We start from the raw sequence: 19,610 nt of genomic DNA on the forward strand, positions 1-19,610 counted from the left end.
ATGATAAAAATACTATCTGTATGTGTTAACATGAAAAAAGTCAGCTATAAAGAACGAAGTATAAAAAAGCAAGTGGTGGAACCATATAAATAAGAAAAAAACATGCTTTTGTAAATGACAATAATTTACAAAATAATAATCAGAAATATTCATGTTGTTGGAGGAAAGAGAGTCAGATGAACATGTAGCAAAGGGTCCACAGTGATTATGCTTTGGTGGGAGGTGGGGATTTGGGCGGTGGAGAGAGGGGGTGAGGCTGACTTGCTTTCTACTTCACACCTTTCTGCAGTGGTTTGGGTATTGTACAGTTAGCATATACTGCTTTAAAAATAAAAGGATAATGAGAAATTTTTTAAAGTTGGCGTCAGCTTTGTGGGATGCTCTCTGCACGTGTTCAGTGAGCACCCTTGGATAAGAGACTCCGCTTCACTCCCTGTTGCCTGGAGGTCAGTAACCTGGATCAGGGTGGGAGCAGGGAGGAGCCGTCCCTCTTGGGGCAGGACTTACCTGGGGGATGGCCCGGGAACAGCTGCGCCAGGTGTATAGCATGACTGCATACTCGTGCCCTTCCTCCAGCATTTCATTCTGAAAAGCAAAACACGCTCAACAGGGAGAAACTACTCCAGGGCCACAAGACTTCTCAACAGCTCCTCTTGCCTCCACGTCCTTGGACTCACAGTGTGGTCTCTGGACCAGCAGCATCAGCATCGCCTGGGGTGGGGGGTTGCTTATTAGAAATGCAGAGTCTCAGGCTCCTCCCTGGGCCTTTGGAATCTGAATCTGCATTTCAATAAAATCCCCAGGGAACTCACATTCTGAGGTGCACAATAAGTTTGAGAAGCACTGGCCTAAATTATCCTCATCAGTCACCCCATGGCTCTATCAGCCGGACACACTTTTCAAAGACAGATAGCTACCTCAGAAAAGTGGAGCAGACCCACTAGTTCCAACAGCAAAAGTTGTCCCAGATGGCAAGAAAACAAGCAAGCAGCCAAACAGTATGCACAGCAGGTAGGTTAAAAAAAAGAGTAAAAATTATGAAAGTATAATATATTATTGTATGGACTTGCCTGGTAGCCCAGTGGTAAAGAATACGCCTGCTAATGTGAGTTCAATCCCTGGCTTGGGAAGATCCCCTGGAGAAAGAAATGACAACCCACTCCAGTAGTCTTGACTGGGAAATCCCATGGACAGAAGAACCTGGTGGGCTACAGTCCATGATGTTGCAAAGAGTTGGACATGATTGATTTCAAGATTAAAGCAAGAGAGTTCCAGAAAAACATCTATTTCTGCTTTATTGACTATGGCAAAGCCTTTGACTGTGTGGATCACAATAAACTGTGGAAAATTCTGAAAGAGATGGGAATACTAGACCACCTGACCTGCTTCTTGAGAAATCTGTATGCAGGTCAGGAAGCAACAGTTAGAGCTGGACATGGAACAACAGACTGGTTCCAAACAGGAAAAGAAGTACGTCAAGGCTGTATATTGTCACCCTGCTTATTTAACTTACATGCAGAGTACATCATGAGAAACGCTGGACTGGAAGAAACACAAACTGGAATCAAGATTGGCGGGAGAAATCTCAATAACCTCAGATATGCAGATGACACCACCCTTAAGGCAGAAAGTGAAGAGGAACTAAAAAGCCTCTTGATGAAAGTAAAGGAGGAGAGTGAAAAAGTTGGCTTAAAGCTCAACATTCAGAAAACGAAGCTCATGGCATCCGGTCCCATCACTTCATGGGAAATAGATGGAGAAACAGTGGAAACAGTGTCAGACTTTATTTTTTGGGACTCCAAAATCACTGCAGATGGTGATTGCAACCATGAAATTAAAAGACACTTACTCCTTGGAAGAAAAGTTATGACCAACCTAGATAGTATATTCAAAAGCAGAGACATTACTTTGCCGACTAAGGTCCGTTTAGTCAAGGCTATGGTTTTACCAGTGGTCATGTATGGATGTGAGAGTTGGACTGTGAAGAAGGCTGAGCGCCGAAGAATTGATGCTTTTGAACTGTGGTGTTGGAGAAGACTCTTGAGAGTCCCTTGAACTGCAAGGAGATCCAACCAGTCCATTCTGAAGGAGATCAATCCTGGGATTTCTTTGGAAGGAATGATGCTAAAGCTGAAACTCCAGTACTTTGGCCACCTCATGTGAAGAGTTGACTCATTGGAAAAGACTTTGATGCTGGGAGGGATTGGGGGCAGGAGAAGAAGGGGACGACTGAGGATGAGATGGTTGGATGGCATCACGAACTCGATGGACCAAGTCTGTATGAATTCCGGGAGTTGGTGATGGACAGGGAGGCTTGGCGTGCTGCGATTCATGGGGTCGCAAAGAGTTGGACACGACTGAGCGACTGAACTGAACTGAACTGAACTGACTGAAAAATATCTTGGTGGAATACATACCAAGACTATGAGGAGCAAGCTCTCTGTGGGGCTGGATAAATGGGAGCTTTCACTTTTCGTATCACATAGTGCTATAATGTTTGCATTTTAATAACAGCCCATGTTGCTATTTCATATGCAGGAAGATGGTTAAGATCAAGATTAAGATTTTTAAAAATAATACAGAGCAGATAGTAAAATTAACAACAGCATGAAAAATGAATCTGATTACTCACCTCACCTAGTAACTGCTTCACCTAGTAACTGCTTCAGTGGAAAGAGCCCTAAACTCAGGGTCCAAATATCAGGGCTGAAGTCCCAGCTTCATCACTTCTTAGCCCTTTGGCCTTCAGGAAGTCACTTAACCTAAAATTCTCCATTTAGTTATCTGTATAATGATGATGACAACAACCTTAGAGAATTTTGCGAGAATTGAATAGAATACAAACACACGGTTGTGGTTTAGTCGTGTCTGACTCTTTGTGACCCCATGGACCATAGCCCGCCAGGCCTCTCTGTCCATGGGATTTCCTAGGCAAGAATACTGGAGTGGGTTGCCAACTCCTTCCCCAAGGGATTTTCTTGACCCAGGGATCAAACCCACCTCTCCTGCATTGCAGGCGGATTCTTTGCCACTGAACCACCAGGGAAGCACACAAACATACATACACACTAGGCAATCTGTAAAGAGAGTTTGGAGTATTACTAGGGAAAAAACAGTCTGGCAGTTCCTCAAAAAGTTAACTCACAGAGTTACCATATGATCCAGCAATTTCACTCTGAGGTATATACCCAAGATAAATGAAAGCATATGTCCACACTGAAACTCCACACTTGCTCACAGCAACATTATTCTAATAGTCAAATAACAGAAACAACCCATCTGTCCATCGATGGATGAACGGATAAATAAAATGTGATACAGCCATGCAGAGGAACAGTTGCTGCTACTGCTAAGTCACTTCAGTCGTGTCCGACTCTGTGCGACCCCACAGACGGCAGCCCACCAGGCTCCCCCGTCCCTGGGATTCTCCAGGCAAGAACACTGGAGTGGGTTGCCATTTCCTTCTCCAATGCATGAAAGTGAAAAGTGAAAGTGAAGTCGCTCAGTCGTGTCCGACTCTTCGTGACCCCATGGACTGCAGCCCACCAGGCTCCTCCGTCCATGGGATTTTCCAGGCAAGAGTACTGGAGTGGGGTGCCATTGCCTTCTCCGAGAGGAACAGTATGCATCTGTAAAAAAGAATGAAGTATTGATCCATGCTACAACATGGACGAACTTTGAACACATTATGCTAAGTGAAAGAAATCAGACACAAAAGGCCACTATTATGTGATCCATTTAGATGAACTGTTCAGAATAATCAAATCCATAGAAACAGAAACCAGATTAGTGGTTGTGGGAGAGCGGAATTGCGAAGGACTGCTACAGGGTTTGGGGTTTCTCTTTGTGGTGATAGAAATTAGACAGGGGCAATGATTGTATAACATTGTGGATCTACCATAAAAATAGTGAAGTATACACTTTAAATGGTGAATCTTATGTTATATGAAGGACATCTCAAAAAATATACTAAAAAATAGTATTACTAGGCCATCTCTTTTGTAAATGTTCATACTGATACAAAAACGAGCCTTTACTCATTTATTTTTTATCCCACACATCACATCTATTTCATAATATCTTCCTAGCAGAAGATCAGATTTAATTTGGAGCTTATTCCTTTTTATAGTTTTGTTTTCAACGGCAAATGTCACTGACGAGTCACACTTTCAATTCTTAATTTAGAGAACTCTTTAAATCAGTAACATGTTGTCCTTGAGACCAGAGAGAACCAAGATCAAGTCTGTGGGTCTTCTGCTGCCTTTGCTCAGAAAAGGGAAGTGACAGTAACGTGTAGGGAACATGTGTCTAATTATTAGCATCAAGCTGCCCACTGACAGGTGTTAGTATCCCACTCATTCACCCACTGAACCTTTCACTGAGCACTCACGCATTCCCCTTCAGTGCTCCATGCTAGGAACAGGCCAGTGAACAAGAATGCTGTGGACTCTGCCCTGTGGACAGTTCAGCTGACCATCAGTTAGGTTTGTTGTATAATCATGCCTGGAATATAGAGATCAGGATGGTGTGGTGGATAGAGCCTCAGGGAATTTGACTTCTGCTCTTGGCTCTGCTTGGACCCACGTTTTACCTGGAAATTGTCATGGTTTCATCATTTGGAGGCAGAGAATTGGCCTAAATCCACAGTCCCCAACCTTTTTGGCACCAGAAACTGGTTTCAGGGAAGACAAATTTTGCATGGACCAAGGTGGGGGGTGAAGGTGGTTTCAGGAAGATTCAAGTGCATTACATTTATTGTGTACTTTATTTCTATTATTTATTTCTTTATTTCTATTATTATTACATCAGTTCCACCTCAGATCTCCAGGCATTAGAACCCAGAAGTTGGAGCTCTCTGGCCTAAATCACTAGTTTTCAACCTGGCTACCCATTAGTCACCTGGGTGACTCCTGATGCCCAGGATGGACTCCAATGGAATGAAATCTTTATCTCTGGGGGAGGGGTCCAGGCATGAGTGGTTTTTTCTTTTTTTTAAAATAATTTCTAGGTGATTTCAATGTGGAGCCCAGGTTTACAGCTGCAAGACTAAGGATCTCTCAAGTTCTTTACATTTGTAAGATCCTGTAGGTCCATCCTGCTGCTGCTAAGTCGCTTCAGTCGTGTCCGACTCTGTGCGACCCCATAGATGGCAGCCCACCAGGGTCCACCATCCCTGGGATTCTCCAGGCAAGAACACTGGAGTGGGTTGCCATTTCCTTCTCCAATGCATGAAAGTGAAAAGTGAAAGTGAAGTCGCTCAGTTGTGTCCGACTCTGTGCGACCCCATGGACTGCAGCCTACCAGGCTCCTCCACTCATGGGAGTTTCCAGGCAAGAGTACTGGAGTGGGGTGCCATTGCCTTCTCCATAATTTAACCCAATGTGAATTCAGTTCAAGTTTCAGATTCTGGCAAACTGTACCTCTCAGCACTTAACTTTCGACACTAGGCCCCCATCTCACTCCCAGCAAAGAACCCTTGACTGTTCCTTGCAGCTGGTCAATTACATGGTTTACACACTTTTTCCTCTTCTTCCTCTTTTCTCTGGCTATCCTGCCTTTGAGAGATTCACCTTGCCCCAGTGTGGGCAGGAGTAATACAAGAGGATGAACATCTAATGAAGCCTCTTGCTGCTGATAAGCTACTCTAGACAAAGTCTGAGCAGTTTCAAGGATGAAACTGTTGAGAAAGTGAGGTTTGGGTATTACCCATGAACATCAGCAGTGCACCCTAGTTTGGACTTTGCCTAAAACCTTATCAACACTATCCCTCCATCAGTAGAATAGTGGCCCCCAGAAAGATGTCTGCAACCTAAACCGTAGGACCTATGGAAACAATACCAAAAGGATGGCATGAAGCTAGCAACCTTGAGAAGAGGAGGTTATCCTGGGTTATTGGGTGGACCCAGTGTGGTGTCAAGGGTCCTAAGGGAGGTGAGAGGGTCAGAGCAGGAGGCGTGAGGATGGAAGCAGAGACTGAAGTGGTGTGACTGCTGGCTGGAAGGGTGCTGAGCCAAAGAGCAGGCTGCCTCTACAACGTGGAAAAACAAGGCCACAGATTCTCCTCCAGCACCTTCAGAAGTGAATGCAGCCCTGCCAACACCTGGATTTTAACCCTTTAAGATCCCATGTCAGACTTCGACCAAAAGAACTGTAAGCAAGTGAATCTGTGTTATTTTAGGTCACCAAATCTGTGATAATCAGTACAGCAGCAGCAGAAAAGGAATACAATCCCTCTCCAAACTGGCCCCTCCTCTGATTGCACTACTGGTGCCCCTGACCTGGTTTTTTCAGGAAACCTCAGTCAGTATCGTTCCAGCTCCCCTCGGCCCCGGCCCCCAGCAGACTGGGAAGCCAGGCAGAGTCGCCCTCCAGTGCCTCCTACATCCCTGACCCCTTAGCCGCTCCTCAGGCCACTGTCCTAATCCAGCCCTTGATGCCTCCAGGGTAGATAATCTTATCTCAACTGATCTATTTGCCTCTCTCATGCCTCCTTACCACTCGTTCTGCACAAAACTAACAAGCGAAATTTATTTCTCAAGTGTAGTTCTGTTCACATTTTCCTCATTAATGAAAACTGTCTATTGCTACTGATTTTTTTTAATTAAATGAATGAAAGCCCTGTTATGGGCTGACTGGTGTCACCCCCCCAACCCCCAAATTCATATGTTGAAGTCCTAGACCCAGGACCTCAGAATGTGACTATATTTGGAGACAGGGCCTTTAGAGAGATGATTAAGTTAACATGAGGCCATTATCCAACCTGACTGAATTTGGACACACAGAGAGACACCTTACATGTTGTCTACACAGACAAAAGGCCACGAGAGGACACAGCCAGAAGGCGAAGAGAGGCCTCAGAAGAAGCCAACCCTGCCGACACCTTGATACTGGATTTCTTGTCTCCAGAAACAGGAGAAGATAAATTTGCTATTTAAGTCTGTGGTATTTTGTTACGGCAGCTCTAGCAAACTAAGACACTCTCTATGTACCTAATTCGTTATGAATATCACCAAGAATTTCCCTACATGTACTTCACAGTTCCAACCCAGGCAATCTCTGAAAACTTTTGCCTCTGAGCCTCTCCTTACGGTGTTTCCACCAGCTGGTCTGCCCTCCCCATCTTTTCTCTGACAGATAAAATTCTAATTGGGTGGGTCAGCGGAGGTCAGAGCTGGGAATCATAAGTCCAGGATTCTAGGTTCAACCTTGTGATTTACTAGTTGTGTGATGATGAGCAACCTGCTTATTAACTTCTCTAGGTCTCAGTTTTCTCATCCCTAAAATGTGTATAATGATCTCTTTGCAAATCACAGGCTGTAATAAGGTTCCAATGATATTACATATGAGAAAATTTTACACAGTTTAAAGTACAATATACATATATGTAAATATATATATACATACAGTTACAATGTGTGTATGTGTGGAAAGTATACAAAGCTATACTCAAAAGCTACTTCCTGCAACAAGCTTTTTCTGACCCTCTCAAGGCCACTTAAAAACTTTGAACTTTCACCATGTCTTTGTACATCTTCAGCTTTGTACATTTTTGTTTGCAAAGACTTGTCTACAGCATGTTTTATAGTCAAATAGATTTGAGTTTAGCTCTGTCATTTGGCAGCGGCAGGACCCTGCGTAAGTTACTTCACTTTTCTGGACTTTCGTTTTCCCCATCCATAAAATGGGTATTGTAATAAAACATTCTTCCCAGGGTTGAGGTGATGATTAATTGACAATGCATTTGAAATACCTGCACAGAAAATGTTCAAAAAATGCTAAATCTAATTCCCACTTGATTCATTGAGAACTAAGACCCCATCTGTCCTTGCATACATGCCGTGCCCCCCACCCCCCAGCCCTTCAGCATTTAGCAGGGTCTGATCAAGTACCAGGGACACAATATTTATTGAATGAATGGGTAGGGTGTGGTGAGACAAGGGTTTAGGCTACTGATGATATAGTGAGAAAGGTCCACTGAGCTGCAGGCAGAGCCTGTGAATGAGAAATTATGGAATTCTTTTGTTCTTTATTCTTTTTAAAGAAACTAAACTTCTTATTTTATGTCTTAGGCCAGGATGTGTGCAGCATGTGAAATCTTAGTTCCCCAACAAGCGACTGAACTTGTGCCCCCTGCACTGGGAGAACACAGTCTTAACCACTGGACTGCCAGGGAAGTCCCTGAATTCATTAAATGTCAGTGATGCATGAGGGTGAAATCATGAAAGCCAAAGGGAGAAAGGTACCCACACAGGTGGGTCAGACACAGACCCATCAAACCACTGGCCCCTGTCTGTGAATGATTTAGGTCACCAGCTTCCTCCAGTCAAGAATGTGTTACTCCAGAACTTTGAGAAACTTTGTGCTTTGGTCAAGAGCCAAAATTCCACACAGCCAGTAATCTATAAAGTACAAAACAAGGCAAGATCTAATCAACTGTTAACTCCAAAGCTAGAGAGAAGCTCAGGAAAGCGAACAGTGGGAATAGAGTTGGGCCCCAAAGGTGAGCAGGATTTGCAAGGCTGGAGGATACAGACCAGTGTACCCCCAGACATGGAGAGGGGATGGGTGGGGCAGGAAAAAGGGCTTGAGGAGATGGATCCTTCTGAGGCAGTGGGTTCTTGGAATAGCTGAGCCCCTGCCCCGACAAGGAGGGGCTATGTCTGCGCCTGAGGGCCACGGAGACTTACCATGCTGGAGTGCACTGTAGCCTGCTCGATGTACCTTGCGATGCCTGTGACAAAGGCATTCCTGTCCTCGAAGTTTGTGTCAAAGTTAGCCTGCAGGGATTAAAGGACAGGAACACTTAGTGGCTGGAAAACAGGTTCAAGATGGCTGGGTGTCCAGGAAATAAACTGCTGCCAGCCAATGCCCAAGTTCTCTGGGGAAATCTATCTCCACACCGCCCTCTCATCTTCCACCGAGAAATCCCACCCTGCATTCCACTGGGCAGAAGCGGGCCACACACAGGGGCTGCATCTGCTTCCCATGGGTAATCGGGTTCACCCAGAGAGCTTCACAAGTAAAAACTTAAACTATACAAGCCTAAATAGCTGTTAAAAGTGGAGATTTTTTTTTTTTTAAACAGAAGCAGACTCACAGATATAGAAGAAAAACTAGTGGTTTTTTTCTAGAAGGGGAAGAGCAAAATGTTGGGGTGGGAAGCACACACTAGTGGGTGTAAGATAGGCTCAAGGTTGTATTGTATAACACTGGGAATATAGCCAATATTTTGCAATAGCTGTAAATGAAAAATAACCTTTAAAAATTGCATTAAAAATTTAAAGATGTTTTTAAAGGTGAAGATTCTAAAGAAAAGGAAAGGTATACACTGTTTTCATCTCGTTGTTGCAAAAATATTTGCCAGAGGGTGCAGATACCTCTGTATAAGAAAAATAACTGCAGTAAATTTTTGTAATAAAAAAACTGGAAACCATCCAAATGTCCATTAACAGCAAAAAGCTAAATAAATAATAGCATATCCATACAATGGGCTTATAGGTACTGTGTGCTGGTTAAAAATAGTATGGTAGCATTGTAGTATTATCAGGAAAAATACCCATGATAAATTTTAAGTTAAAAAAGTCAAATCGTAGAGGCTTTTACCATCCTGTTTTGGTATAAAAAAAAAGTTATATATCTAAATGGTAAAAAAATGTGTGGATGTCTATATGTATGTATATATAGACATAGTTTCAGGGAAATATTTATTTGTTATACTTTGCTGCAGCAGCAGCTGTATTGCTTATGATAAAAAGATATTTACATAATTAAAAACTTACTGTGGGTTAAACAATATGAATAAACCAGCATGATGAGTTGAACCTTTAGGCATGTGCTTAATAAATCAAGCCATTGAATGAAATTAGAAATATACCACACATTTTTTTTCTTAGTCTCATTTAGCAGTCTCAGAACTTTCAAAAGGTCAAATACAGCAAGAATGCTAAAAATTTACAATTAACTTACTCTTCCTTCACATGGTATAGTTGCCCAGCACACTCAGACAAGGGGCTATTTGCAAGGCTGACTCCGGCTGCACCAATACCCTTCCCACCATGCCCGGTGGGATCACAGTTTTGAGCAACCTGATCACAGTTTGTCATGAGCTTGCCTCTTTTGGGCAAAAGCAAACAACTGTGACCAGCTTCCCCGAGCCATTATCGGCTGTGGGGAGTTGAAGATCTCTTCTCACATACACGAAGAAAAAGTAGTTACCCAGGCAGGCTCTAGGGGTTTTTTAATGGTGATATTTAATTCATGAGGTCAGAGCTGCCAAAACCTTGGTTGGTGCCACAGCAAGAACAGCCGGGAAGGTATTTGGGGTCAGAACAGACCAACGAGCCTTCCTCTGGGAACAGACATGGCACTGGTATGCGTTTACTAGCTAATCTATTTCTTACACTCAGCTCCACCCCTGCAGCGGGGACTTCATCAGTTCACAACCTTTCACCTTCTAGATTCAGGCAGCCCCTTTCCCTCTGCCTGCAGGGCAAACCCTCTCAGGAGGTGCCCAGAATTCCTGAGTCCCTCATCCTGGTCTCGGAGCTCTGGGAGGACTTACCTGGTACATTATGGAGGAAGGTGGGGGCTCGATGCATGGCTGCTGGTCAGGGAGGGGCAGCTCTTCCAGTAGGTCCACGTTGGACAGGGCATCTTCCAGGGTGACGTGGGTGGTCATGGCTGCAGTTTCTGTTGTCCGTGCTGAGGGGATGCAAGAGAAGGAAACGGAGAGTTTCAGGGGCCTCCAAACATTTTTCCCAGGCCACCCCTGTCCAGGCTTCTTCCAGGGCATCCAGGGAGGTAAGTAACATGCACTGAGACCACTTCCACTTGCTACTCAACCTGTGTGGGAAATCTAAGGATATCCTTACAGTTTGGGTGTGTGTGTGTGTGTTAGTTGCTCAGTCATGTCTGACTCTTTGTGACCCCATGGACTGAAGCTCATCAAGCTCCACTTCCATGGAATTCTCTGGGCAAGAATACTGGAATGGGTGGCCATTCCTTTCTCCAGGGAATCTTCCTGACCCAGGGACTGAACCTGGGTCTCTCACATTGCAGGCAGATTCTTCACTGTCTGAGCCACCAGGGAAGCCCTCTTTACATTTACAAAGTACTTTTTTATGTCTATCGCTTCGACTGAACCTCACACCACAATCCTCTCATGGCAGGCGGTATCACATCCACATAACTGATGGAAGACCAAGGCTCAGGGAAGTTACATGATGCCCATGCAACCACAGAGACCAGAAGCAAAGGACCTCAAGTCATGCCTGACGCTGAGACGTGGGTCAAAGTCAACCTCCAGTTTTTGCTATTTGAGGAGATATTTATCAGTTCCACTCTTCAATTCTTGCATAACACAAATATCCATTATCAAGAGTGCCAAAGATTATCAACTTGAAACCAGAGTTTGAAGTTAAGCTGGGAATCAGAGAATTCAGACTCCAGAGAATTTAACCTGATTTGCAAAAACATTAGAGCCATTGTCTTCCTTGGCCTAGAAGTATGGTATTCTTTGTGAGCTACACCAAGCAAATAAGCCGGAGATGGATATTTCTGTGTCTCAAACCCTGGCAGAGTACAGCGGCTTTGCTAAGAACTTTGTCAGACGTTGAAGTTGAAGAGGTTCTAAACAGCACTTACCTATGTGGAGCTAACTGCTATTTTAAGAACTCAGCACTCAGCAAACAGAAAACTCATTTTTTAAAGCATATGCAAAACATTAATAAAACACGATCATGATTTAGGGCATAGAACAAGTTCTGACAAGTTCCCCCAAATATGACCTTCTAGAAGTCATATTCACTGACTATGTGCCATAAAATTACAAGTCAATAACACAACTTCTAGCAAAGAAAAATACCCAAGCCTGTGAAAATTTGTAAAAATGTATCTCTCAGGTTATTCATAGCTAAAGAGGAATTCAAATAGAAATTATAAAATATTTAGAACTGAAAGACAGAGAGCATGAATAAATGTCTCGATGCATTTCACAGAAACTAAGAAAGCAGAACTGCATGAACTGAATTTTCTGCTCAAAAACCTAAAAATGGATAAAAATCAACTCAAAGAAATGAGAATGCAGGGATTACTAACTACAAAAGCAGAACTATATGAAGCAAAAAACAAAGAAAACAAAAATAACAGTAGACTAGGTGAACAAAAATTGAAAAACTGAATTTTATAAAAAGATGATGAAGAAGAAGAAGCCGCTGCTGCTAATCCTCTGTGTGCTAAGTCACTTCAGTCCTGACTCTTTGTGACCCCCATGGACTGTAGCCCACCAAGCTCCTCTGTCCAGGGGATTCTCCAGGCAAGAGTGCTGGAGTGGGTCGTCATTTCCAATCCCTTAGTACATACGAATAAAGAAACTCCGGGAAGGCAGACTGTGCTCCTGAGAGCGCCCCTCCCCTCCCCTCCCCTAAGCCCAGAGAAGCCTGAGACCCGCATGAGGGCTGGAGTCTCAGTGTCAGAGGATCCGCCTTGCTCATTAGGAAATGAGAGACCAGGGCGGAAAAGGACCAGCGACAGCAGAGCTGGGCCAGGCTGTGACCGGCTGACACAGCTGCACAGCGCACCCACGCAGGCTGCCCCAGCGTCTTCCTAAGGCCTGGTCGGGAGGGCAGGTGGGGTTGAGCTGCTGAGCACCGCTTCACGCCTCACTGAGCTCTCAACTCCCCGCCCTGTCACGCGCTCGGCAACAGTGAAGGCCCCATCCAATGAGGCGGGGAGCTCAGAAGTGACTTCCCCCTCTGCCCTCTGCAGGTGTCTGGCCTCACGGGGGTGGGAGATCTCAGGCCCTCTCCACACCTATGCTTCTTCCTCCACTCTCTCTCTGCCCTGAATTCTAACTGCGGTCTTTAGTTCTACAGCCAAACCATCCATATGCCAGTCCACAGAAAAGACTGTCTTCTTTCTTACATTAATGTGAGGTTCATTTTGCAGGATTTTTCTGGGCATAATGATCTATATGCTTTCTTATCTATATGATCTTCCCAGGTAGCATTAGTGGTTAAGAACCTGCCTGCCCAGCGCAGGAGATTTAAGAGATGCGAGTTTCATCTCTGGGTTGAGAAGATCCCCTGGAGGAGAGCATGGCAACCCACTCCAGTATTCTTGCCTGGAGAATCCCTTGCAGGCTGCAGTCCACAGGGTCGCAAAGAGTCGGACACAACTGAAGTGGGTTAGCGTGCAATGATCTATAAGCTCCAAAGCCCCAGTAATTCTCTTCATTAATTCAAATAATAATAAAGTTAACATTTTAAGCCCTTACTCTGTGTCACTCTGCCAAGCACTTGACTATTTTAACCTTGCATCAACCCTATAAAAGTAAGTATTAATACTATGATTATTCCCATTTTACAGATGAGCAAACAGAAGCTCAGAATTAGATAAGATTAAAAGGTCAAGTGCTGGCAAATGGTGGAGCTGGGCTTGGAACCTAGGTTTGTCTTACATAAGAAAAGCCTTTCCTCTCTCTAGCAATTTGGTAGCAGAGAAGGCAATGGCAGCCCACTCCAGTACTCTTGCCTGGAAAATCCCATGGATGGAGGAGCCTGGTGGGCTGCAGTCCATGGGGTCATGACTGAGCGATTTCACTTTCACTTTTCACTTTCATGCATTGGAGAAGGAAATGGCAACCCACTCCAGTGTTCTTGTGTGGAGAATCCCAGGGATGGCGGAGCCTGATGGGCTGCCGTCTATGGGGTCGCACAGAGTTGGACACGACTGAAGCGGCTGATTCACTTCGTTGTACAGCAGAAACTAACACAATTTGTAAAGCAACCATATCTCAATTAAAAAAAAAAAGGAGGCCTCAGTTCAGTTCAGTTCAGCTGCTCAGTTGTGTCCAACTCTCTGTGACCCCAAAGAAAGGCCTGGAAGCAGCTATTTATCTATAACTGCCAAGGCTGTGTCAAAGGACCAACTTGAGGCAGCTTCCACTGGCCAAAGAGGGTGCAATCTGAGGACCAATTTGCACAAGTCAATGGACTTGAAACAATACAAATAGATGTGAATCCATAAGATTGTAAAGACACTTAATAAAAACTTGGTTTTGTGCCTCTGTTACTGTTGGACGATGCCTGTGAATCAACTTTCATGTTGAAAATCAGTGAATAAAAGGGAAGAGTTTTCAAACATTGAATCATTCTCTCCTGTACGAACTGCATCACTAAATTGTAGAAGAGACGGCTGCTTCTCTTTATTTTTTTTTTTTTTTTTTTGTTTTTTTTTTTGCTGCTTCTCTTTATAAAGGTATTTCTTTTCTCCCCAGAAAGAGTCACAGAATTAAAATATCCCTAGTTTTCAGCACCTAATGAACAAATGGACAGGGAGGCCTGGGGTGCTGCAGTTCATGGGGTCGCAAAGAGTCGGACACGACTGAGCAACTGAACTGAACTGAATGAACAAATGGACATAGGCTCTGATCATCAACCACTGCTAACATCACTACATGAGGGACAACCAGGCGTTCTGTGCCTTCTGATGAAGAAACACACTATCACCACATGAAGAGTGCTGAATCCAAAACACTTGAATCTAATCAAGCTTTGGATATAATCAGACAGGAAATATGGAGGACAGAACACGTTAAAACACCACAGTGATGCAATTAGTAAAATACAATCTATGAGAAGGTCTGCTGGACAGATAACTCAGTACCTTTAACAAATAAAAGTGCAAGGGGATAAAAAGATGGAGGTGGAAGTTACAGATGATAACAGACTTAGACTATCACATGTGTTTACCTTATTTGGTTCTTATTTCAAACAAACCTTCAAAAAGATGAAACTGTAACATAAATTCAAAAATGGGAAAATTTCTCTGGTAGTCACTGACTTGATTATTTGACAATATTAAGGAAATAGTGCTATTAATTTTTTGATATGACAGTAATATTGAAGCTATGTTTTAAAAGAGTCCTTGTCTTTGACAAGTAACTACTAAAATATGGATAAAAGGATACAGGGGTTTGCTTCCAAATAATACTAGATGGGGAAAGAGTGAAATAGATAAAACAAACACAGCTATGAGTTAACTGTCAATGCTGTGTGATGCTACATAAAGGGATTTATGATAATTTTTCTATTCAATTTTAAATACATTAGAAAATTTCCATAAAAACTCCCAGCTCAGTGTATACACTCCCAGTTCTGATCTATCTTCCCTTACTGCATCTTCCCTGACTCCTACTTGCCATGAACTCTGCCTTCTCCTTCTTCCTATAAACTGGGTTTCTTCTAGGCTTTGAGATTCCAGAATACTCGTTTACCAGAATTACCTTTAAGATTTCCCCCTTTAACACAGTAAAACGCCCATCCTTCCCTTGAAAGAGAATCAATAAATGAACAGCCTTACTGAGCCAGTAAATTAGGAATCTTTATTTCCATCATAAATTCAGCTTCTCTAATGGATTTCTCTGTTTGTTTGTAGATCATTCACTGCCTAAGGGAGAAGGAAATCAGATATTTCTAACCCAAGTGCTGGAGGTCACTGCCAACTCTACATCAATCAGAAAGAAAAAACATTGTGGAAATTTTAACTGAGGTATACATATAAGTACTTCTTTTCCAGCTCAAGTGTCCTGCCTTTTACGCAATCTTCCAAAGGAGAAGAATTCTTAATATTCAGTCCATGACCACATGGCCATTTTGTCAATTTGGAAAAGAAATTAATAAAATTTTGAAAAATTAACACTGTTCTGGGAGCAACTGCAATGTGGTGCATTCATGGCAGATTGAAATTCAGTGCCTTCATAATAAACTTAAACTCAGCAGCCTGGTTTCACTGAGAAGTAATAACATTGGACTCCCAGGCAATCTGGTTCTGAGAAGGGTTTACAGCCCTCCACCCCCGTGTTGCCAAGATGACTGATAGATTCTGAGCAAAAAGGGGCGCACCCCACAGATGCAGGATGGGCACCAAGAGAGCCTGGCTTTGGGACTACAGGTTGATACATTCTAAACAAAAGATCTGCACTGTCATTTTCTGTCTGACTTTCTAGAAGGAAAAGCAAAAAAGTCATAATTTTTAATGACCTGGAAAACTAGGCTAAGTATGGTGGGTAAGCTCGAGCTCTGGATTCAAAATCTGTCATCTGTCACTTCCTAGCTGCATAACCATTAAGTATGTTACATAACCTCTCCAAACCTCCCTTTCCTTATCTGAAAAAAGGTGATGATTAATAATAGTCCTGGTCCTCAGTGACTTATTGTGAGCATTATATAACATCACAGCACGTGGAATGCTCAGCCCAAACAGCAGGCACACAGCAAGCACTGGAGAAATGTTAGTTAATTGAATGGCCTCTTTTTAAGAGAGCGAATGGATGAATTAAGCATTGCAAAAACACTCCTACAAAAAGAGAAGGCATTATAATTATCACTAATTCTCAACTCTTTAGATCTTCCATGTTGATTTCCTCAGGCACAACTCCTCTGCAGGTTCCAGGGGACAGCTGTTATTTCTCCTGTTTTTCTAGGGAGGACACAATGTTGCTGAGAAGTAAAAACATTCATTCGTGGTCACATGGTCACTAGTGGCTGAGTCAGGACAGAAACAGAATATCTTGAGCCCATGCCCTTTCTTCTAGACCACTCCTACTTTTGAATTTTTTTTGAAAGGTACTAAGCACTTTATCGAAAAAGCAAGAAAGTTCCAAAAAAACATCTATTTCTGCTTTATTGACTATGCCAAAGCCTTTGACTGTGTGGATCACAATAAACTGGAAAATTCTGAGAGAGATGGGAATACCAGACCACCTGACCTGCCTCTTGAGAAATCTGCAGGTCAGGAAGCAACAGTTAGAACTGGACATGGAGCAACAGACTGGTTCCAAATAGGAAAAGGAGTATGTCAAGGCTGTATATTGTCACTCTTCTTCAACTTATATTCAGAGTACATCATGAGAAACGCTGGGCTGGAAGAAGCACAAGCTGGAATCAAGATTGGCGGGAGAAATCTCAATAACCTCAGATATGCAGATGACAACACCCTTAAGGCAGAAAGTGAAGAGGAACTAATAGCCTTTTGATAAAAGTGAAAGTGGAGAGTGAAAAAGTTGGCTTAAAGCTCAACATTCAGAAAACGAAGATCATGGCATCTGGTCCCATCACTTCATGGGAAATAGATGAGGAAACAATGGAAACAGTGACAGACTTTATTTTTGGGGGCTCCAAAATCACTGCTGATGGTGATTGCAGCCATGAAATTAAAAGACGCTTACTCCTTGGAAGGAACATTATGACCAACCTAGATAGCATATTGAAAAGCAGAGACGTTACTTTGCCAACAAAGGTCCATCTAGTCAAGGTTATGGTTTTTCCAGTGGTCATGTATGGATGTGAGAGTTGGACTGTGAAGAAAGCTGAGCACTGAAGAATTGATGCTTTTGAACTGTGGTGTTGGAGAAGACTCTTGAGAGTCCCTTGGACTGCAAGGAGATCCAACCAGTCCATTCTGAAGGAGATCAGTCCTGGGTGTTCACTGGAAGGACTGATGCTAAAGCTGAAACTCCAGTACTTTGGCCACCTCATACGAAGAGTTGGCTCATTGGAAAAGACTCTGATGCTGGGAGGGATTGGGGGCAGGAGAAGAAGGGGACGACAGAGGATGAGATGGCTGGATGGCATCACTGACTCGATGGACATGAGTCTGAGTGAACTCTGGGAGTTGGTGATGGACAGGGAGGCCTGGTGTGCTGCGGTTCATGGGGTGGCAAAGAGTTGGACATGACTGAGCGACTGAACTGAACTGAACTGAACTGAAGCACTTTATTATTATTTTTTTAATCTGACTGCCTTCTCCTTCTTCAAGAAGAACAAGGCTCTGCCAAACTAGAAAGATTAGGTAACTGTCACTTTTGGGTTTCATGACAGGCCAAGAAATATTTTCTCTATGTGTAAATCTCCCCAGCTAGAAAGCAACTAAAATAAACAAACTTTTAAAAAAAAGTTAAAAAATAAATCCACATGTATTATTTTTTCTGCAAATAAAAAATACATAAATAAACATATAAAAATAAATAAAAGGCAGGCTGAGACTGAGTAGCAATTGATTGATCAAGGGAAAAAAATAAAAAGTCATTCCGAAGGTGACCTGCTTTTCCATCATGTGTATGCGGTAGTCTGTCTGGAGATGGTGAGGGACGCACGTTTGCTGTGACAGGACATGGCTCCACAGGTCACAGGAGCTGATACCCTCTCACACATTAAAGGCAGCTTCTTTTCAGGTGTGGGTACCATGCAGGGACACATAACGTGGGCACATCTTACAGGACTTCCATAGGGTGTGCCCAGATGGACCAGGGGGCTGATTCTGAGTGGACTGGAAATGAAGAGTTTTACAGGAACACTCTACTTATTGGTCAGATCTTGTGGCTCCAAACCCCACAATGTGACTCGGTGCTCCTTCAGAGCATGACTTGGACCAATCCACAACACGCAGCCACAGGTGAGGAGCCAGCCACACAGTGGAGGGGAGAGAGGAGAGGCAGAGCTACACAGGGGGGACAGAGGAACCACACAGGCACAGGGGTCCTGGCCATGGAGTGTAAGGGGAAAAACTCCACACATTTCAGCAGCCTGCAAAAGTACCACCAATATCATGGTACCCGAGAGTACTCAACAAATACCTTACACACTACAGAATGAGCATAGAGCTGGAAGAGACCTAAGGAAATGGTTACCTCCTTAAGAAGAATTTCTGACTCCCCGGCCACCCTACCTGAATCTATTCTCTCTCATGGTCCTTACAGAACCCAGTGTGTTCCTTCTATATTTTTTAAAATTAAAAAAGATATTATTAAAAATCTATTTATTTGCCTGCACTGGGTCTTAGTTGCGCCATGCGGGATCGTCAACCTTTGCGGCAGCATGCAGGTTCTTTAGTTGTGGCATGTGGGATCTAGTTCTCTGACCAGGGATAGAACGTGGGCACTCTGTATTGGGAGCACACAGTCTTAGCCACTGGACTACCAGGGAAGTTCCAGTGTGCTCCTTCTTTAAAGCTCTATTTCACAACTTACCACGTGTTCTCTCCAGCCCTAAATGATACACTCCTTGAGGACAGGACCTGAGTCTCACGCCCATGAACTAGCACAGTGCCATGCACACAGCTGCAGGTAGAAATCACGATTTTTTTTCAATGAATGGATGTCTCAAAACATCAACAGAGGCATTATGATGTCCAAGATACCAGGTTTTTAAAAGTGGGGCAGGTGACAAGGAATATAAGTAGTAAGAAAGCCCTTTACATTTCAAAAAGAACTTCCCTGAAATTATTTACATATTTAATACCTGAGCAAGTAAAGTGATAACTTGCAATATTCTGTGAACAGTTATCTATGAAATGAAATCTCCTTCCTCTAATACCACAGGTTCTGATTTTACTTATCCTTCAAGATCTCTCGCCTCTATGACATGATTGCTTTTTCCCTGGAACTCCCAAAGCTTATCAGCACAAAGTTGGGGAGGATATGAAATTGGAAGGAACCCTCATACATAGCTGGTAGGAATATAAAATAGTGCAGCCACCTTGGAATACAGTTTGGCAGTTCCTGGAATTTTAGAATACAGAGTGACCGTATGACCCAGTCCTAGGTATATTAG

The 19,610-nt window shown here is 43.3% G+C and overlaps 1 protein-coding gene across 2 annotated transcripts in view; it reads right to left on the reverse strand.

Moving 5' to 3' along the window:
- Nucleotides 1-19,610, reverse strand: part of CYFIP2 (cytoplasmic FMR1 interacting protein 2) — a 135,398-nt gene that overhangs the window by 102,832 nt on the left and 12,956 nt on the right. For both annotated transcript variants that reach the window (XM_040241439.1, XM_040241440.1), the window contains exons 2-4: nucleotides 10,562-10,701; nucleotides 8,688-8,777; nucleotides 508-585 (exon numbers count right to left, since the gene is read on the reverse strand). In XM_040241439.1, the coding sequence (XP_040097373.1) occupies nucleotides 508-585; nucleotides 8,688-8,777; nucleotides 10,562-10,678 (285 nt within the window). In that variant the 5' untranslated portion in view covers nucleotides 10,679-10,701. The remainder of the gene's footprint in view (nucleotides 1-507; nucleotides 586-8,687; nucleotides 8,778-10,561; nucleotides 10,702-19,610) is intronic.

This window comes from Oryx dammah, unplaced genomic scaffold (assembly GCF_014754425.2).
Source record: "Oryx dammah isolate SB20612 unplaced genomic scaffold, SCBI_Odam_1.1 HiC_scaffold_5, whole genome shotgun sequence".
Classification (NCBI taxonomy): Eukaryota; Metazoa; Chordata; class Mammalia; order Artiodactyla; family Bovidae; genus Oryx; species Oryx dammah.